This window comes from Arachis ipaensis, chromosome B9 (genome assembly GCF_059453495.1).
Source record: "Arachis ipaensis isolate K30076 ecotype BB chromosome B9, ASM5945349v1, whole genome shotgun sequence".
Lineage (NCBI taxonomy): Eukaryota > Viridiplantae > Streptophyta > Magnoliopsida > Fabales > Fabaceae > Arachis > Arachis ipaensis.
In genome coordinates, this window is record NC_142444.1 from 23813605 (window position 1) to 23836424 (window position 22820).

The 22820-nt window shown below is 34.4% G+C and overlaps 2 protein-coding genes across 2 annotated transcripts; one reads left to right on the forward strand and one right to left on the reverse strand.

Annotated features, from left to right (window-relative positions):
• Positions 1-4611: 4611 nt before the first annotated feature.
• Positions 4612-11316, forward strand: GA2OX6 (gibberellin 2-oxidase 6). Its single transcript, XM_016321873.3, has 3 exons — positions 4612-5127; positions 8647-9016; positions 10618-11316. Exons 1-3 carry the CDS (start codon positions 4748-4750, stop codon positions 10894-10896), a joined length of 1029 nt encoding a protein of 342 aa, XP_016177359.1. The 5' UTR covers positions 4612-4747; the 3' UTR covers positions 10897-11316.
• Positions 11317-15865: 4549 nt separating this feature from the next.
• LOC148544029 (uncharacterized) lies at positions 15866-17413 on the reverse strand. The gene is made up of 2 exons (XM_088498835.1): positions 16844-17413; positions 15866-16522 (listed from the first exon to the last, which is right to left on the reverse strand). The coding sequence occupies exons 1-2, from the start codon at positions 17411-17413 to the stop codon at positions 15866-15868; spliced, it is 1227 nt and encodes a 408-aa protein (XP_088354961.1).
• Positions 17414-22820: the final 5407 nt, after the last annotated feature.

Below are 22820 nucleotides of genomic sequence, written 5' to 3' on the forward strand. Positions count from 1 at the left end.
TCGTTAATTAGAAATTTATTTTCTCAATCACGAGAGTTAACACAGTTAAAAATCCAGATTAGCAGCTCCTCAAAATAAGTTCCAACACAAAAATATTGATGCAATGTAAATTGAATAATGAATTATATATGTATTTTTTAAAATATAAATATCTTTATTATTGGAAAGTTAAATTGGACTAAAATATCTACAAGAGAAAAAAATACAACACAACAAAGGGAAAAACAAATACATGATGGTGGGATAAAACTCCAAATATCTAAAAGATTCCAACGATATAAAAATAGAAGACACCGCATCATAAACAATGAGAAAAAAAGAAAAAGCTAAGTGTTTAGATTTAATCTTAACTTGTGAATTTTTCACAGTGACTTATTATGATTCAGAAAATATTTATTACTAAAGCAAAAAAATAAATTCAATATTTTTAAAATTATAAACACATTCATTTTCTAAAGAAGTTGTTGTAAGAAGCAAAATTTAAATTGACGATGGGATTAATTAGTTTGATGCTATCTATCAAACTTAAGTATATACGTCCAAGTAAATTGAGGATACATTGATTACATTCTTCCCTTTTTTTTCCCTCACACGTAGTCTAGACACTTTGAATTGCTAATATATCAAAATCAAATTGATTTAAGTTTTTCAATCATATTAAGAATACATAAAAAAAAATTAATTATGTTAGATATATATTAAAATTAATTATTAAAATTAATCATTAATATAAAATATGTAATTGATTTAATGCACACATAGTATTTTAATTTTACAAAACACTAATAATCAAATAGTTATTCCTATAAAATATATGTTAAAATATAAATTACATATTAAAAATAAATTAAATAATATATATTTATTTATATAATTAATAGTTGATTTTTTGTATATACATAATATTTTTATAAGTTTTTTATATCTAATAATATTAAAATTGATATAAAAATAAAAAATAAAAAAAAATTAACTCATAAAAAATCCAGTGTAAAATATAATTTCTTTAATTATAATAAAAATTTTACTAATAATTTAAAAAAAAAGGAAGGAAGAGCTGTAAAGTTCCAGGTCAGTGGCTAAATCAAACTTCGGAACAGTCAACATATACGCGTAAATGCATCGTTGCATAGAAGAAAGTCCAAGCAAAGAGCACCTTTAGACCACACGGTACAGAAAAAGCGTGGATTGCCACATCATCGTCGTCGTCATAATAATAATAATAATAATAATAATAATAATAATAATAATTTAACTCTAATTTTTAATAATGTTCTCATATGATTTTTTGGTATCGTATATTAATATATTAGATTTTTGTCTTAGTTTTACCAGAATATGGAACCGAAGGTAAATAGAAAATTGCTGAAATGATTTTTGATATTTAAAAAGATTTAAAAAAAAAGAAAATTTTCTGTATAATTTAGGATTTTATTTTTTAAAAATAAATAATAAAAATCAGTGGGTACAATTTTTTTAAATGAAAATTAAAGAATAAATATTACTGCGTACGATTTCTGCATCTTACCATACACACGCTACCAGATGAAAAAAATTGATGACAGTAATTTCTAACACCCGCATTTGAATAATTTACAGCATTATATTGTATTTTTGTAATACACATATTCATGCATCAAATTAAAGTTAATTTGTGAATACTAAGATACCAATATTTTTAATATTAAAAAAATAATTAATATTGTTACAAATTTAAAATAAAATACAACATATTTGCTCGTAAAATTTCTTTAATATTATAAAATTTCTTTAATATTAACAATAACAAAGAAGGATAAAAAAGTGTCCGTCCACATACCAACTATTTTGATCCTTTAATCAGGTGTATTAGTTAGGGGCGTTGAAATTCAAATTGATCTAAATTAGACTGTTCATCCAATCTGATCTAAACCGAAAACTGATTAAAACTGCACTAATTCGGATTTTATTGGATTCTATTTTTTGCAAACGGCTGGATTAGATCGGATTTCGGATATACTTTTTATAACCGATCCAATCCAATCCAAACCGCACAATGTGCTAAAATAGTAGTATTTTATTATTATATTTACAATTATACTTATAACATGTTCAATTTGTTATACATTTTTCTATTATTCATGTATTATTATTATTTAATAAATATTTTATGTTGAAAATATTATTTATTTATTTATTTTAACTAACCTATAATTTTATTTCTATTGTTATGTTATCGTTAGTTTTTTAAGATATTGTTAAGACTTGTTATGTCATTGTTGAATATTTAAAATTTGATGTTAAAACTTGTTATATGTATTTAATTTTTTTAATTTAAAAAATTACAAATCCAAATCGATTCAAACCGCTTGTAATCGGATCGGATCGGAACGGATTTCTAAAAAAATTTTATCCAATCCAAACCGCACCGCACATAAATTAAACGTTCGAATTGGATGACTTTTTCCCTTAAAACCGAACCAAACTGCACACCCCTAGTATTAGTTAAAATTTTATAAAGGGAAAATAAAAATATTATTAGGAGATCTAGTAATACTGCTTCTAAAATTTTTATGAATTTATTAATTTAGTCAAGTTCTTAACGATAAAATTTAACAAAGAAAAAAAAAAATTATACATGTCCAGCAGTCCAGGTAAGGTGACAAACAACAGCTACCAGATGGCTCCCAAGTCCCTAACTTTTCTTTCACCTACCTAATGTGGCCACTTCCTACCTTAAAAGTTAAAATCTTACTTTAATTTTAATTTTTTAGATGTAATAGTTCTATGCACAAGTAGAAACCTCCAAGGCTCTAACATCTGCTACAAATTAATCCTTGCTGATATGAACAAAGCCCCCCTGTTTACTTCAATTCATCTTAACATTTAGTTCACTCTTTTATAATCTTGAATTGTTATCTATGAAATATAAACATTCTGACATATATATCAAATATAACATAGAAAATTTATTTTTTTTAAGACACAAAAATATGGTATATATATAAAATATTTAAAATAATTTTTTATTTTAATAAATAATAATATATACTATTTTAAAACTCATTTTAAAAATATAAAAATAAAGTTAGATATACTGATATATAATGATATTTATATACGTCTAAAGGTGTATTAAAAATGAATTTTTATTTTTTATTAAGAAATAATTAGAATAGAAAATACATATGCTAAATGAGTATCGAATGAATATTATATCTACAATCAATTCCGTTAGGTAACGAATTAGGGTACCAGCCAACTTGAAATTTTTTTTTAAATCATTAAAAAATTAAATTTTAAACTTTTTAAAAAATAGAATTTTAAATAATTAGGATTAACACTACCAAATTAGGATTAGCGTCGCTTCCTCAACGTGAAGCCCCATCTCATCCTCTTTCATCGTATCATTGGTACCTCGTCTTAAACTTCCGTTGCACTGCTGTTGCAACTCCTTTATGCGCCGTGCGGAGCAACCTGCATTGAACAAAAGAAACATCCCGAGTTTAAGAAAAAACATTCAAAATTTAACAAAAAAAACATCCCAACTTTAACAATAGAAACATTCCAAGTTTTACAAAAAAACATTGCAAGTATAACAAAAAATCCTAAATTTAATAAAAAGAATCCAAGTTAAATAGAAAAAATATCCCACAATTAATTTAATAAAAAAACATTCGAATTTTAACAAAAGAAACATTCCACATCTACCTTCTCAAGATATCCGTTTATAATCGGCGACAAGAGAGTTCTTTGGAAGGTCCAACCGAAGGGAGAATATCGGTGCGAAAAAGCACCTACATCAGCGACTTAGAGTGGACGGAACTCGCAAACGAAGTTCAACGTAGAAAAACCAACCGCGCCGCAGAAGATGTTGCTTGCAGATTGTGCATTGCGACGAAGAAGATCACTAGCGTCGCGCGGATAACAAATGTGATAAAGTGGGAGAAGGTGAGGTGTGCGGTTGCTTTTTTTATTTTCACAGTGAATAATAATGAAAAATCAAATGAAATTAAATTTAAATGATGTTGTAGAATATTTTTTTTTGTGTTATTAAATTTTTTTTGTTACTGGCTCATATTGTAATTGATAAAATTAACTAGTATTTTAATTAATTTTCCAGATTTTTTCATTTACAATATATTTGATAGGCAAACATGATAACTAAACTGAGCAAGATGTGGTGATTCATAAGTTGTTATGAGTTAGTTACTACATGGTACATTATGATATTACATTAATTTTCCTTCTTTGGAGGAGGAATTTTCAATATCCATTTTTTCAGATTCCTTTTCTTCTATCAAGTCATCATTTACCAAAGATTTTGAATCCCTTCTTTTTAACTCTTTTCGAAATTGATTTTCCTTTTTTAGCCTTTTCACCTATCCTTGGACTGTCTTGTCTACAAAGTCCAAAGTCCAGGCGCCCCGTCTTAAACAATCACAACAATTACTCAATTTGCAATAATTAATAATGATATAACCAAATTAAGAAATTAATGTTATATATTATTCAGTGACCATATACATACCCCACATCTTGGTCTTTCACATAATAATTTAACTAACTAGCTAGAATATTTAAAAAAAAAAAGAAAAAGAAAAAACAGAAATTCAATCATAACCACCCTCTTTCCTCTCTCCCATCCCATATATGTCATGTATAAATAGATCATATATGATACCACCTTTCTCCAACCAAGAGCTACATAAATTTATATACATACTCTGCAATTTACACATACATTTATTTATTTATTGAGCTCTCAATGGTGGTAGCTTCTTCGATGATGATAAGGACGAAGAAAACAAAGGCGGTTGGGATTCCAACAATTGACCTCTCAATGGAGAGGGCAGAGTTGTCAAAGCAAGTGGTGAAGGCTTGTGAGGAATATGGATTCTTCAAAGTGGTGAATCATAGTGTGGGTAAAGAGGTCATTTCGACATTGGAAGAGCAAGGGGCTGAGTTTTTCTCCAAAACCGCCGCTGAAAAGCACCGTGCCGGCCCTGCCACCCCCTTTGGCTACGGCTGCAGAAATATTGGTCCTAATGGCGACATGGGTGACCTTGAGTACCTTCTTCTCCACACAAATCCTCTCACCATCTCTGACAGATCCAAAACCATTTCCAATGACCCTATCAAATTCAGGTACTAAACTACTTCATCTAATTAACCAATATATTAACAATTCTTCTATTTTTATTATTATCATTATTATTTTTTTTTTGGTTTGGAAGGAGGGACCTAATAAGTAATATCCTTCTTTCTTATATGCATAATAAGATAGGGTATTTCAGTTTTATTTGTTGTGTCTCTTTCTTTAATTTAATACCCATTAAATATCTTTTGTGTTCCTCCGTGTCAATATATTTTGTGTCTCTATAACTGTAACCGAGCCAAATCTTAACAACTTCAACGTGTAAAAATTTCCAACTAAGTAACTGAACTTTCTAAACAGAATCTTAATACCACTCTTTTAAAAAATTTATAAACTGATAAAAAAATATATAAAATATTTATATTTAAATTAGATTATTATATTAAAGTATTTTGAACACTTTGGTAAATTTACTAAAATAGTAAAATAAGAGATAAAAATAATGAATGAATGCATTGAAATGAGAAAAGAAAGAGAGGGGAAGCAGGGACCAAGGCGTTATCTGTCTATGTTTCTTGAGTGCCAAGCAGGATGTGGTGGGGACTTTTGCTGAGTCCTTTGTGACTCTGACGACTTTGGCATTATTTTGATTTATTACTAATTGCGGTAACATTCCAATGAGGTGTCATGAAAAAAGGAAATAATTGATTCTGGCTTAGTGAAAGTAGTTGTACCCCTTGTTCAATTTATGTATAGTAATTTTGGTTTAGTATTATTGGTGCTTTGTATCCTAGACAGGGACATCATTCCTTTATTCTAGAAATTCGAAATTAATATTTCTACTATATTTTACAATTTCTTTCATATTCAATAACATTTCACCCTCATAAACAAACTGAAATAAGGCCATATTCCAACGTTCATTCATCTGGATTGCTAAAAATTTCTTCTTTTTATTTTCCTTGTTCATTGTCTTTTCTAAAGTACATGGTATAATTTATTTATAAAGTCAAATATGTGAATTTCTATTAAAAAAATATGTAAACAAATAATATATACATATATAAAGTAATATATAACTAAAAAGTATTTTAAAAACATTTGATAAATAATAATAATACATTAAAAATATAAAGTAACTTATTATTTCACTAATTTTTTTAAAAAAATTCTTTTATAAAAAAATATCATTAACTTATCGTCAGTGAATAGAATAATACACATTAGTCTTCATAATACATATTATAATTTTAAACTGACCAAATCCTTTCTAATAATTATCAGTGCATGTATGTAGTTGTTTTCATGTGGTTGATTCGGCTATTTGATAATGACCTACACCTTTTAAATTATTATTTGGAGACTATTGTTAACTATTGATTAAGCCTTAACTTCAATGACAGTTTCTATATTCATCATCATCCTCAACATTTTTCCTTTCATTAATTAATACCTATATAGGTACTCTATCTACCATTGATTAATATATTGCATTTATCTAATTATGATGCCTCATTTTAAGCATTTTCTATCATTTGAAAATGAATTTAAGAGTTGAAAAGGCATATAACAACACGTGCACTAACAGAACAAGGGCTACACCAAACGACCATGATTGATTTGTAGGTCTCAACATTTTCAATACAATGGACACAGTTCTAAACTTCATTATAGTTGCTGCACATTATATGCAACAAACAACCATAATGAAATTTCAATCATTGAAGATTATTCTTTACTTTTGAAGTGCATTGGCATTCTTAGTTATATTTTAGTCCTTAAATTTTGACAATGTTCAATTTAATTAGCACTACTATTATTGATACTATATTTTATAATTTAATTTTTTTTTTTAAGTTAAAAGTAAAACTCAAATCCACAACCTCTAAATAAGTATGTGGAGACTATACTATTTGAATTATAGCTGGTTGGTCTCTTTATGATATTAGAAGAAAATTCATTAAATTAAATAACAAAGTGTAATTCTGAACTTTTTTTAAACATTGGAGTGTTACTTGTTACTTAATAATTTGGTAGGCCCAATATACACAACATAATGCATTTGCTGTTATATCATTAGCTCTTAAAATAACTAATTTTCTTGAAGAAATAATTCATAATTCATATGGATAACTTTTTATTTGATTTAATTTGAAATTTCACAATGATGGCTATTAGAACGAGATTTCTTATCTGTAGGAAGAAATGGAGCCAAAGGTTAAAGATGTTTGGCCAAAAATGGTGACAAGTACACGAACCTTGTGAATCATTGGGAGGAAAGTCCAAAATCAATTATCAACCTTTAGGTTATTAATTATTTTGTGGCAACTAACATTTTAACTGATTTTTATCACGTTGCTCTGTAATTTCTTACAGAACCGTCAGGACTACTTGTCCTAATAAGTCCTAACATATATTCGTACTAATTCAGTGACAATATCATCATTTAGGTTGAAGAAATTAAAATACACCAAATACTATTGGGATGTTAAAGTCAGCAAAAAATCAATAACTTACACAGATATTCTTTTATTTTTTTGAACAAAAAAAAATTTATAAAGTTGTGAAATGTGTTAAATCATATGACCCTCCATGTGTCTTTGCCTGCTAATTTTTGGAAATGTAAGAAAAATAAAATGCTTGTCTAACCGAAAATAATGGTAGCTCTGATCTTTCCACGTACTAGAGATGGAGTGACATAAATTAAAGCACCACAAAAATATAAAAGAGAATTTTACTTTACCTCAATTTCTCGTACGCGGTATCAAATTTGGATTATTGAGTTAATTACTTGTGTTTGATTTTGCTTTCATAAAATTGATTCTAGGTGAAATCAATGCTGTATAATTGATTTATGTTAGAACTAATTTTAAAGTTCAATAAAACGTTTTTAATTTACTTATTTTGTATTGTAGAGGCCATAATTTATTTGGTAGAAACTCATATACGGTAATTTTTATGTGAAGTTGATAATTAAAAATTATAAGATAGTTATTATAAAAATTTTCAACTGAATTTTTCTTTTTTTTTTTTATCGTGTTTCTAAACACATTATTTTAGTATTTTATCCTTGTTTTTCATTTTTTTAGTAATTTTATGATATAGTATAAGAATTTTTATAATAAAAAATTTTTTAAAAAATAAAAATAACATGAAACGAAAAAATTTTATAAAAAAATTTAAATAAATTTAAAAGGGTTCTTACTTAAAAAGATGTTAGAGATAAATTATTTATGCGTATTTTTATATCAGTTTAAATGGTTAGAAATAGAGATTTTTTAACGCTCTTAAACGTCTATAATTTAGTCTTTGGATAGTGTCAGGAAACATAACGACAAAATATTTAATATATATTCAATTGTTTGATTGTAGTGCGACACATACATTGATAGAAAGTAATTTTTGTTTAATAAAAAATAATTTTTAATATAATAATTAATAAATTTTATTCTGAAAAAATGTAAATATATACCTGTATTGTATTTTTGTCTAGTTTTCAAAGGAAAAACCGTCAAAATATTAAATTTGTGTCTGAAAATATCTTAGCATCTTCTGGTCATGAATCGCAGTTGCGCAGTAAACGATTACATAGAATCAACGAGGGAGCTAGCATGTGAGATTCTTGATCTAGTGGGTGAAGGTCTACGGCTCCAAGATAAGTACTCACTAAGCAAGCTAATCAGAGACGTTCAAAGTGATTCGCTGCTTCGGATCAACCACTACCCTCAGATGGTGAAACCGAAGTCGTGGGACCCATCATTGATGAAGGGGAACAGCAATAGCAGCATTGGGTTTGGGGAGCATTCTGACCCTCAGATCTTGACGATCCTACGGTCCAACAACGTTGGTGGGCTTCAGATCTCAACTCATGACGGGCTGTGGATCCCTGTCCCCCCGGACTCTAACGAATTCTTCGTTATGGTCGGCGATGCACTCCAGGTTGGTCCCTAATCTACTCACTAATCACACTCACAACCCACTCTTTTCTTTTTCCATTAATCATTTAATCTTATCCACATCACACCTACATCACAGTCATTTGCATTTTTTTTTTACTAAAAATAAAAAAATTCGAACCCGCAACCTCTTAGATGAGTATAAAAAGACTATGTCATTTGAATTATAACTCATTGGCATCATTTGCATATTCTTTTAGATTATTAAGATATAATTAATATAAAAATTAGTTATTTTTATTAATACGACATTACATAACTGAATATAGATGTAAAATTATTTAAAATTAAATTTATTCTTTTGTCATCTAATTTTTTATATTTAATTTTTATTTTTTTGGTGGTCCAATGCTAAAAAATATTTTGGGTTTAGTAAAATTATCTTTAAATGTCTTTTGCATTAATCTCTTCACATAGTACTTGTATATTATTCAATAAAATATTAACAACGTTCTTTTTTGAATGGCAAAATTTAATTAAAAACATTTGCATTTTCAAAGTTATTATATGCACATTTTTTGTTGAATTCAATTTTTTCTATATCAAATGTAATATATGATATAACATTTTTAATTAATTTTATAAAAATAAAGAGCATTAAACATAAATATAAAACAAAAACGAGTTTAATATTAGCTGCTTAAAATACGTTTTTTCCCTTAAAATATCTTAGAAGAAAAAAAAATTGAAAATATAACGGTATATAAAAAAGGAGCCACTTAGATAAAGACGTCTAAAATGTCTTTTTTTAAAGATATTTTTAGTAATTAAAATTCAATACATATAACTGATTAAACTATGATATTTTTTTTTATCAAAATTAAATCAGACAAAATTGATTTGGCCAAAAAATTAGTGAACCAAATTTTGAACCAGTCTAAATTAATAATTTTTTTTATAAAAAATAATTAGGATACTCTTATTATAGAAAAGGACTAAAATACTTTTATTATTTATATATATATATATATATATATATATATATTTTGAGAACTCTAAATCCTAATATTTTTTTTTCTATGTCATCATAAAGATTAAGATTTAGAATTTTTTAATATATATATATATATATATATATATATATATATATATATAATAATAATAATAATAATAATAATAATAAAAATATTTTAATCATTTTTTTATAAATAGAGATATTGTAGTTATTTTCTATTAAAAAAAATATTAATTTAGACCGATTTAAGATTTAATTCATCAATTTTTTAATTAAATCGATTTATCTGATCTAATTATGACAAAAATAATACGATTTAATTGATTATATATATTAAATTTTAATTATTAAAAAATATTTTTAAAAAAAAATATTTTAAATATCTTTATTCAAATGGCTTTCAGAAAGATGCTGTTGTCACTGTTTTTCCAATAATGGCACTCCTATCTAAAGTGCTCGGGAGAATGTTACAAACTTACAATCATTTGATCATATTTCTTTTGCCAATTATATCCTTAATTCTTTATTTATAACCATACCTATAAAAAAACACCCAATAATGGTATATTATAAGTAAATCTTATAAATGGCCATATTAAACATATTTTTAATGTTATGTTTTGTTTCAGGTATTGACAAACGGAAGGTTTACAAGTGTGAGACACAGAGCATTGACAAACCCATTGAAGTCAAGAATGTCAATGATGTATTTTGCAGCACCACCGCTGAATTGGTGGATCACACCACTGTCTAAGATGGTGACACCTCACAACCCAACCCTTTATAAGCCTTTCACTTGGGCCCAATACAAACAAGCTGCTTACTCTTTGAGATTGGGTGCCTCTCGTCTTGACCTCTTCAAGCTCCAACAACAACAAGATTCCAATCTTGTCCCTCCTTCACCCTAATAAACTTTTTTTTTTTTTGGGTCATTCCCTAATAAACTTTCTAAAACTCCCCAAACTACCTTACATAAATCTCATTTATGAAAAAGCAAAAACTTTCCCATATCATACTCACTCATTGTTCATAGTCTTGCACTACCTATAGTCAGTAGTTAGAATTTTTATAGGCTTTTTTTTTGGCAAGATGTTTTTTCCTACCCTTTATTTGATAGAAGTGTTTTAAGCTCAGATGTCACTATATAGACTTTTTTTCTTTTTTTTGAGTGATGTACTTTGAGACCGAAAGTAGGTCCAATTATTTGTTACTGTTGTAAAATATAGGTCATCCTTGCAGTCTTGCAAGGTGATTTATAGTCCATGTCCAAAAAAAAAAAAAAAAATTTTATAGTCAAATTACTAATGAGATCATCATCCTTGAAGTCCTATGCTTTTTTTTTTTATTTATTTGAATAAAAAGTTCTTTATTTTCACATTTAATTAAAAAAATAAAAGAAATTACGATTTTGTGTATTGTTTCATACTTTGTTGTCAACTTAATTTTATTAGCTTAATCAGTAAAGTTAAAGACTGCATTTGAAAAAAGACTAAAATTGATAAACAAAGACTAAATTAAATCTTTAAATTATATTTGATATAAAATATATCCTATTTAATTCAAGATAAATATAGATATAAAGTAAGAATATTTATTAAAATATATTTAGTTATTAAAAAATATTATTAAAATTTTAGTTTTCGTCTTTAGAAATTTCAGTTTCTTGTATCCCTACTTTCTGAAAGCATTGAAGGGATTGGAATTTGTATTCTGAGACTGAAACTTTAGTTTCAATTTCTAACTACTAAATATAATACCGAATCTTAGTCTTCTAATCTCAATTTCAGTTTCTAAAAACAAATACTACTTTAAAGAACAAAATAATTTCACACATATTGACAGCAAAATTACTAACAAATATTCTCTCTCACAATTTCAAATTCGTGATACAGGAAGTTGGAAAGAAATATATTCTGGATATGCAATTTATGTTGATTGAGAGGACTCTAAATTCAAATGAGTTTAACTACTAACAGAGCAATATCTATACCAATATATAATGGCAAAATCTGTTTTGGTATCCAAAACTTTTTTTCACTTTTATCCTTCTTAATAACCTACTCCAATATACGATCAGTTAAGAACTTCCACTATCTAATCTTCATTCACGTTCTCTCTTATCTCATAAATCCACGTAACTTTTATAATTATCTCTTTCTTCTTTTATTCTCTCTCACTTCACATTATTATTACTACTTAATAAAAAAACTTCCTTCATTTCTCATCCATCTTCTCATGCATTCTTCTTACTTCATCTAAATATAACGTAAAATGTAATATAATTTATTTTTTGTCATTAAATAAAAGTGTAAAACTATGTTTATGTGTTTGTTTTGATTAATTAGATTATGTTCGGTAGGTCGGGTACCGGACAGTTCGGGTAGGTATCCTGAGTGAGGGGGTGATCTCGTCTAGTCGTAGGCCACCGGGCTGGAGTAGGCGGGGTCCCGAGCACTTCACGTGAAAGGGGGTGTCACCTGCAAAGACACTCCGACGCTCTAGTCAGTGAGTGTGCAGGCGAAAAAGGGATAGAATGATGTGTGACGTACCTTAGGGGAAGGGTATGTCCTTTCCCATATATATATCGTGTCAGAGGTGGGCCCTGCAGGGACAGGCCCACCTTCTTCGAGGCCTCCCTCGCACAGCTGTGGCGAAGCTGTCAGGGACGCGTGTCAGGGATGCGTGTTCGGGTCGGCATCTGAGCATCTCGCCTCCGACCGTGAGGATCGTTGGTGGCGCGTCCTCTCCCCTCTCGTGCGTTGTCGTCAGGTCGGCCGTCTGTGGGGTGGACGGGCCTCTTGCGCGCGTGTCTGTTTGTTGTTGGAACGACCGTTTGTCACCTCGTTCTTTGCGCAGGGCATTTAATGCTCATAATGGGATGGAAAACCCCGTATGCAAAGACTATTTTGCCCCCAGGTCTTTCGCGCTTCCTGGGTGGCAGTTTTAAACAGTTTTGCTTTGATCTTTCTCTTTACACTCTTGCTCCTATTATCTCCCTACCATCTCCTTCTTCTTTACTCAGAAAATCTCAGAGCTTCGTTCTAGCGTCTTCGTGCATCTTTCCTTCTTCCTTTTCAGTTTTCGCAACCGATTCAGGTAATATTTGATCCTTTCTCTTTTCTATTTTATTGTTGTACATTTACTACTTGCATTTGCTCCATGTTCTTGCTGTTTTTGTTTGATCTTTGTTGCTAGGTGGCTTTCTAGTGTCAAGTAAATGCGTTAGGGGAGGGGTACCATTCTAGGATAGGATTTTAGGTGGCTTGCATGATAGATATAGCTTTAGCCATACTTGATCTTAACTGTTGAATAGGATGGACATAGTTTCTGGTTTTTTCTTGGACTCCCGACCTCATAGACTAATGGAGTGGTACCCCACTGTAGGTATGCCTCGCGTCGTTTCTCGGGCTTCTTCCGTCGCGAACTATGACCCCTACGCCTGGGTGACCTCCGATGTGAAGGACTCGCCAAATCAGATGGATCTGGAGGAGTTGACGGAGTTCCGGCAAGCCGAGTATCTGTGCGGGGGGACAGACGAGGAGGCCAATTATGACTCCTTCGTTCCTGCCCCCCATGAGCGGCTGTATGAGATTAATTTTCACTCCTCCCGGGTTGCCGACTGGATTTGGTTTTACAAAGCCATGTTCACCCAGGTTGGCATTCGCATACCGTTTTTCGACTTCCAGATGTCGCTTCTTAATCGGATATCCGTGTCACCGTCGCAGCTTCATCCAAACAGCTGGGCCTCTATCCGCTGTTTCGAGATGGTTTGTGAATATCTCGAGCTGCCGGTGTCGGTGGATGTCTTTCTCTTCTTCTTCAATCTTACTAACCCTTCCAAACAAGGGAAAGCGAGGAAAGGGTTCCTGTCTTTCCGATCTGCCCAAGGTCGGAGAATATTTGGTTTGTTCGAGGACTCCTATCATTGGTTCAAGGACAAATATTTCAAAGTTCGTCCCGTCAAAGGTCGCCATTCCTTTTGGTTGTCGTTAGAGGGAGAACGCCTCATCCCGACGTATTGGAGCTTCGGGGCGGGGTCGAACACCTTTATTAAGGTGACCTACAAGGGGATGTCTCCTGTAAATAAGAGAATTGCCGACGTGTTATTTGCAATTTTTGGGAAGAACCCCATGAACCCCCACCTCCTTATGGGTGAACGGGAGGCCGCCAGGAGTTATATTTGTGAGCTGTTTTGTCTTGTAGTTTTGTATTGTTCATCATTTAATATACTCTTGCCGTCTTCATGACTAATGTATTTGTTTCTCTGTTGTAGTGGAGATGTCTGCTTCGGTAACTGGGCTCGAAGGTTTAGTCAAGACCTTCTTGGAGGATAGCGACAAGGAGAAGGCTGATGAGGAGAAGGCTACCGAGGAGAAGGAGGATGAAGCTGTGCCTTCGCCTCGGGACACCGAGATGTCCGACAAGAACTCTGCCGGGCTGCAGGCTTCTCCTATTCTCGAGGAGACGGCTGGCATCGGGCAAACGTCTTCTACCCCTCGGGAGCAGGATGATCTGAAGCTTGTTCCTACTCCCAAGAGGCAGAGGGCATCCTCCAGTCCAGAAGGAACTCTCACCGTGATGGAGAGAAACTTCGATGTTGGGGCTTTATTGACAGTCAGTTGATTCCCGGTACGGAGGACCACTTTCTTGGTACCGAGCTCACGGGACAGGCGAGGTGGATGTACCGCACACTTCTCCGCGGGGCGGTGATAGCTCGAAAGGCCGAGTTCAAGTTGTTGGGCATGCAGGCGTTGCGAAGAAAGCTCGATACTGCTGTCCAGGCCAACAACGATTTCAAGGCACAAGTCGAGAAGTTTCAGGAACAGCTGTCCGCGACGGAGAAGGGGCGCAAGGATGCCGAGGAGAAGGCCGCGTCCTTTAAGGAAAAGATGAAGGTCTCCGACGCCACCGTATCCCGTTTGACCGAGCTGGAGATGACTCTGGAGAGCCAGCTCAGTGCCGCGCAAGGTCGGGTGGTCGCTATGGAGAAGGAGTGCGACCAGGCCGTTTCGTTGGCCAAAGCTGTCCAAGCCGAAGTCGAAGATCTCAAGAGGAAGCATAAGGCGACTAAAGAGGAAGGAAAGAACGCGATCTTCATGACTGAGGAGGCTCTCAAGGCTCAGGTGAAGATCGTGGTTCCAGACTTCGACACGTCGGCTATTGGGGTCTTCAAAACGATTCAGGACGGCAAGATTGTTGATATGCCCCGAAAGTGAACTCTTGTAACTTGTACTTTTGCCTGGCTTTGTAAAGTACTTTGTTGCAACCGTTAAGACCTTTGTTACTCTTTAATGGTCGCCTGGTCGGCTTCTAATTATCGCCTTTATCTTGTTTGTTTAGGAGCGTTTATGTTTTGTTACCGTTTTTCTGGCGTGGGCTTATTGCTTGTGTCTGTTTTGCCATTTACGTTGGTAACATGGTTGGAACCGTCTTGGTCATATTGTCGCGGCCGTTTGTTATGGCTATGACTCGATTGGCTCCCGGGGTGATTAGTCCCGGATTGCCGTTTGAAGAGCGCGATTATGTGGGATACGTATTGGGGAATAGTAGATGGAATAATTCAGATAAGTAAAAATTGGTCGTTAGCTAAACAATATTCATGAACATGGTAGGCATTTGATGAAAGTAAATCATTGGAAATTAGCATTTGATAAAAGCAAACATCTATCTAGCTCGTCAGGCCGCTTGGCCGGTGTGCCCAAGCTATGAATAGAACCTCCTCAGGTTACCTGCATTCCATGTTCTCAGAATTTCTTTGCCGTCGAGTTTTTCCAGCTTGTAGGCACCCTTGCCAAGCACTTCTTTGATTATGTAGGGGCCTTCCCAGTTTGCCGCCAGCTTTTTTTCTCCTGGGGTCGGTAGTCCGACGTCGTTGCGTCACAGGATGAGGTCTCTTTCCTCGAATTCCCTTCTGAGGACCTTGGTGTTGTAGCGTAGGGCTATTCTTTGTTTCAGCGCTTCCTCTGATAAGTGGGCCATCTTTCTGACCTCGTCTACCAGGTCTTTGTCCACCGCTTCTTCTACTCCTGCAAGGAGTAACTGTGGGCTCAGCTCGCCGATCTCTACGGGTATCACCGCCTTGACCCCGTACGTTAAGCGGAAGGGGGTTTCCCCTATGGAGCTTTGCTCAGTTGTTCGGTAGGACCAGAGAACCGAGGCGAGCTCGTCGGCCCATGCGCCTTTTTTGCTATCTAAACGCTTCTTGAGACCTAGTAAGATGATCTTATTTGCGGACTCCACTTGTCCGTTTGTTTGGGGGTGTTCAACCGAGGAGAACTTCTGTTTTATCCCCAAGCCGGTGAGAAACTCTGCGAACTTCTTGTCAGTGAATTGCGTGCTATTATCCGAAATGACGATCTCCGGGATGCCGAAACGGGTTATCACCTGCCTCCACAAGAACTTCCTACAATTGGATGAGGATATGCTGGCCAGCGGCTCAGCCTCTATCCATTTGGTGTAGTAGTCGATGGCAACTATGAGGTACTTGACCTGCCCCGGGCCAACTGGAAAGGGTCCCAAGAGGTCGACTCCCCACTGCGCGAAAGGTCGAGTGGACGTCAGTAGGCTAAGCTCGAAAGCTGGCGCTCTGTGGAAGTTGGCGTTTTGTTGACACTTCGCGCATTTTTTTACGAACTCCTTGGAGTCATTCATCATTGTTGGCCAGTAGTATCCAGCTCGGATGAGCTTCCTAGCTAGGGCTTTGCCCCCGATATGGTGGCCGCAGCACCCCTCGTGGACTTCTCTGAGTACGTAGTCCGTCTGGTCAGGATGCAGGCACTTCAGCAAAGGTTGGCTGAGTCCTTTTTTGAATAGCTGGTCCTGTATGATCGTATATTTGGCGGCCTCCCTTCTTACCGCTTTGGCTTCCTTCTCATCCAGAGGGAGTTTGCCGTTTTCCAAGAAGTCAGTGATGGGGTCCATCCAGGAAGGGCTTATTTTGGTCAGGTGGAGGGCAACTGCCGGCTCTTTTGTTATGCCTTGAATGAGGGAGCGATTATCGGTTCCAGGTTTTGTGCTTGCCAGCTTGGATAGGAGGTCTGCCCGTGCGTTCCTTTCCCTCGGAACGTGTTGGACCGTGACTTCCTCAAATTGTTTGCTCAGTTCCTTGACCCTTTCTAAGTATTTCTGCAGCAGCGAGTCTCTGGCTTTGTAGCTTCCATTTACCTGCACAGTGACGACTTGCGAGTCGCTGCACACTTCCAGCCTCGTTGCTCCGACTTCCCGAGCCAAAACCAAGCCCCCCAGGAGGGCTTCGTATTCTGCTTGGTTGTTCGATACAGGGAACTCGAACTTGACTGATTGTTCGTAGATAACTCCGGCTGGGCTTTTTAGGATGATCCCGGCGCCTCTAGACGTCTGGTTGGAGGCTCCGTCTACATGGAGCTTCCACCAGGAAGTCTGCCATTGCTTGCGCCTTGATCGCATGTCGGGGTTCGTAATTTAAGTCGTATTGGGACAATTCGATGGCCCAGGTCATCATCCTTCCCGCCAGATCAGGTTTTTGGAGCACCTGACGAATCCCCTGATCCGTTCTCACGACCACCTAGTGACTCTGGAAGTACTGTCGTAGTCGGCGGGAGGAGACCAGGAGTGCCAATGCCAGCTTCTCCAGCTTACTGTATCTAAGTTCTGCCCCTTGCAGTGCTCTACTCACAAAGTAGATTGGTTGCTGGGCCTTCCCTTCTTCCCACACCAACACCGCTGCAAACGCTCCTTCTGTTATGGCTAGGTACAGATAGAGTGGTTCTCCGTCCTTGGGCTTCCCGAGCACCGGGGGTGCTGCTAGAATCTCTTTGAAGTGGTTGAAAGCTTCTTCACACGTAGGGGTCCACTCAAATGCTATTCCCTTCTTCATTAGACCGAAGAAGGGTAGGGCCTTTGCTGCCGATGCACCCAGGAAACGGGACAACGCGGTGAGCCTTCCCGTCAGCCGCTGAACGTCTTTGATGCAGCATGGACTCCTCATCTGGAGTATTGCTTGGCACTTTTCAGGGTTGGCCTCCACTCCCCTCTGGGTTATCATGAACCCCAGGAACTTTTCGGCCTCCATGACAAAGGCGCACTTAAGCGGGTTGAGCCTCATGCCGTGTTGTCGGAGGGATGCGAACACGTTTTCTAGGTCGCTTATGAGATTGTCAGGCAGGGTGGTCTTTGCGAGGATGTCATCCACGTAGAGTTCCACCGTCTTGCCAATGAGTTCGCTGAATATTTTGTTCATCAGTCTCTGGTACGTTGCCCCCGCGTTCTTTAGGCCAAACGGCATCACCCTGTAGCAATAGGTCCCCCCTGGTGTTATGAACGCCGTTTTATCCTCGTCTGGCCGGTGCATCGGTATCTGGTTGTAGCCGGAGTAGGCATCCATGAAGCTCATATACCGGTATCCCGCAGCTGCGTCGACGAGTGCATCAATGTTGGGGAGGGGGTAGCAGTCCTTGGGACATGCCTTGTTGAGATCGGAGTAGTCCACACACATCCTCCATCTCCCATTGTGCTTTTTTACTATGACCACGTTTGACAACCAGGTCGAATAGTCGAGCTCCCGGATGAACCCCGCTTCGAGGAGGCTGGCCGTTTGCCTGGCCACTTCCTCTGCTCTTTTCTGAGACATCTTTCTCCTCCTTTGAGCCATCGGTTTGGCTTCCAGCCTGATGGCTAGGTGGTGCGACATGAGACCGGAGTCTATACCCGGCATGTCGGCAGGTGTCCAGGCAAACAAATCGCCATTGGCTCTGATCATTTCCATCAAAGGTTCTTTCAACTCATGGGGGAGGTTCCTATTCACGAACGTGAACTTTTCCTCCGAGTTTCCGACCCTAAACTTTTCCAGGTCCCCTTCGGGTTCGGGTCTGGGTTTGTCATCTATTCTGGCATCCAAGTCGGCGAGGAATACTCCCGATGCCTCTTTAGATTTCCTTCTCAACGAGAGACTGGCGTTGTCGCAAGCGACTGCCGTTTCCAGGTCTCCCCTCACAGACCCTACTGACCCTTCTTCAGTTATGAACTTCATTACCAACATCCTTGTGCTGATGACTCTTCCTAGGTCGTTGATTGTCTTCCAGAGGGTCTTGCGTTCCGTCGTACCTCATATCCGTTGGCTTGTCAAAATGTTTTGGCAGCTGGACCTCGAGTATGGAACGATGAAATGGGGTCGCTCCCATTATCACGGGTCCCCGCGTTCTCGCTGTTCTCCCTTCGTCGTCTTCCCGACGAGCACCTTCGTGTCTGCGATCTGTAGTACGCCGCCTCTCATGCCTGGCGTAGATGACGGGGTCGTGGCGTCTTCTCGTGCGTCCTCTCTCTCCCGCGCTCACGGATTCGGCCTGGGGACTGGCCGTGCGTCTGGAGTGGCTCCTAGAGTGAGAGCGGGAGTGACTTTGTTCTGGGGTGTGCTGGTCGTGCTCCTTGTCTGCCAGCCGGCGCTCCAAGTCTTGCATCTTGTGGCGTAGTTCTTGCATTATTCTGGCATGGTTGTCGCCAGTTCCCCCGAAGGGGCGTCTATCGTGAGATTGTGTTGTGTGTCTTGGAGGGGATCTTGTGTGCTGCCGGGAAGCAGTCGCGACGTGGTCCTCTCCGGGCTCGGCCTCGCGGCCTGTTCCACCTTGGACCAGTACGAAGTCCATGGATGGATCCCCATAGATGGCGCCAATGTTCGGTAGGTCGGGTACCGGACAGTTCGGGTAGGTATCCTGAGTGAGGGGGTGATCTCATCTGGTCGTAGGCCACCGTGCTGGAGTAGGCGGGGTCCCGAGCACTTCACGTGAAAGGGGGGTGTCACCTGCAAAGACACTCCGACGCTCTAGTCAGTGAGTGTGCAGGCGAAAAAGGGATAGAATGATGTGTGACGTACCTTGGGGGAAGGGTAGGTCCTTCCCCATATATATATCGTGTCAGAGATGGGCCCTGCAGGGACATGCCCACCTTCTTCGAGGCCTCGTCGCACAGTTGTGGCGAAGCTGTCAGGGGCGCGTGTCGGGGACGCGTGTCCGGGTCGGCATCTGAGCGTCTCGCCTCCGACCGTTCGGGTCAGGTGCTGCTCGGGTTGGACTGGCCCGTAAACTTCTTGGGCCAGGCCGTAACAGATTAATTACAGTTGACAGGATACCAATGGAAGACTCACGTGGAAGTGGTCGACCGACTTGGCAAGGCGACGAAAACAAAATATGAGTGAAGAATAGAGGCAGCAACACTTCACCAGAGGCGTGCCAATTACGGATAGAGTATTAGACGATGAAAATAAATTGATACATCGAGTGGTACATCTAATATGACAACATTATAAGATATCACAAATATGACCGCTAATCAATACTCTGTGTCAAGTACTCTAAACTCTAAGTTATACTTCCCATTAATAAATTTATATTGTTAGTATATCATTTAATATGAATTATTTTTTATAATATATCAATGTTATTGTACTCTTAGTACCATTTATGTAAAATTTATCTCCTGAATGTACTCTTAAATTATCAAATTACGTTATTTTTCATTCTAATAATAAATTTTTTAAATATTCAGAATATTCATAATAACAGTGAAATTGGTCCAAGTAACAGACCGAATGGTCCAAATATCGATAAAAATTCTGTATATTTATTTAATTAATAATAATATATTTTTCTTAGGTTTTGATTCGATAAACCTTCCGTAAATGTCCTAAATAATATTATTATAGATATTATTATAATATCTTAATGTACTTTAAATTAAATATCTATAACAATATATAAAGGAAATAGGAGAGTTTGTTATTCAATTTTCACTCTTCCATCTTAATCCTATTAATAAATAGTGTTTAATATAATTGTCCTCTTATAATTTGGTCCAAAATATATTTTTTCTTTTTTTTTGTACAGTTACTTTTTTATTCTACACATAATTTTTATCCATGTTGTCTTCTTTCTTATTCTATGGAATATATGTAGTACTTTCTCCCTATCTTTATTTCACTTAATTAAAACAAATAATGATAAATATGTGTATAAAAAATGATAAAAAATAATGAAAATAAAAATTAAAATTTTTAAAAAATAATGGAACAAAAGATGATTTAAGATATTGAATATAAAATTAAAAGAAAAAAATTTTAGCAATTAAAATTATGCGACAAAAATAGTTTTTTAAATTTAAATTTTTATATCTACTTCAAATTAAATAAGATTAAAAAATTAATAAATTTATTAATATTTATAAATTTTTATCTTGATTGTTACATATAATAACAACGTAACAATTTTAGTATTATACTTAAATTAATTTAAATTTCATTATTCTATACATTAAAAGAAATTAACTAACTTATAAAATTTTTATTTTTATTTTTATTTATTAATAATTTATTATTTATTTTTTATTTTTATCTCAAATTTATAATTTTAAAAACATAAAAATTAATTTCCTAAAAATATTAGAAAAAAAATAACAATATAAAAATTACAATTTTATTTTGAAATTAAATGAAACTAAAATCTTAAAAATTTTATTAGTTAGAGACATAGAAGTTGACATATTAGATGTAGATAAAGATTAAGAATTATTATAAATAAGTGTTAAGAGTAGGAGAGATATTCAACAATGTAATATTTTTATATTAAATTGTATAGGTTAATAGTAGCTAAAATAATAGTGTCTATATAATATTATCCTTTTAAGAAGATATAATATATTTGATATTATTTTTTTTATAATTCTTGATAAATTTTATAATTTGATTAACAAAAAATCTGAATACTTGATATGTTAAATTTTGTCTGGAAGCAATAAAATATGAGTAAGTCTGACAAATAATAAGGATTTATACAATAGGTATACATCTAAATATTTAAATTAAAGAAGAAAAAAATTCTTTTAGCAAATCTTTTATAACTCAAAAGTTAACACAATGCATGATAGTTATGGATCAAAGTGATAAAACAAAAATGAGAGTTGGGATAATGGTATAGTGATAATTAATTACAATTGGAATGAATAGAAGAAGAAAAAAAAAGAATAAAACAAGACAACATAATAATAATAATAATAAGAGAAAGAATAGTATATAATATGATGAGATAATATAATCAAAATAAAAATTAATAATCTTAAAAAATAATAAAATTAAAGATAATTAAAGAGATTTAAGATAAGATTGAAGAAATACATTTTTTTATCTATTAAAATTATGGATGAAGATAAAAAGTATTTTGAATATAAATTTTTAAATTTGTTTCTAATTAAATAAGATTGAGAAAATAAATAAATTTAATAATATTTATAAATAACTAATTTTTAAATAACATTGATAAATTTTTATATTAATTTAGTTACACATAATAATAAATTAATATTTTTTAATTTTATTTTTTAACAGGCACTATCTTGCCTTGGTGAGCCGCTATTAATTGTAAATGCAAAAGTTAAAGATGGATTTTTTGTCTTGTATATTGGATGCCTAGTGAAGGAGAATCTTAGATTAACAATTTAATTATCTACCTATGACTTTTAAAGTCATGAGTTCAAATCATAGAAACAACTACTAATGTAATATCACTGTGTATATTATGCTTTTTGGGCATAATATTTTCTGACTGCTATCCAGCACGGATTCAGAAATTTTAATATAGAGGGGTCGAAATTTAGATAAATTTTTTTATTTCATAAAAATAATTAACATATAGTTATTAGAGCTAATTTTTTAAAAGATTTATCAATATATTTATATATATATATAAAATTTTTTTTTACAATTTTGTTTTTAATATTACATAAAAAAATATAATAATATTAATAGTACATTATAAAATTATAAAATACTAATAAATTATAATGTTTTTAGTTAAAAATTATCACATAT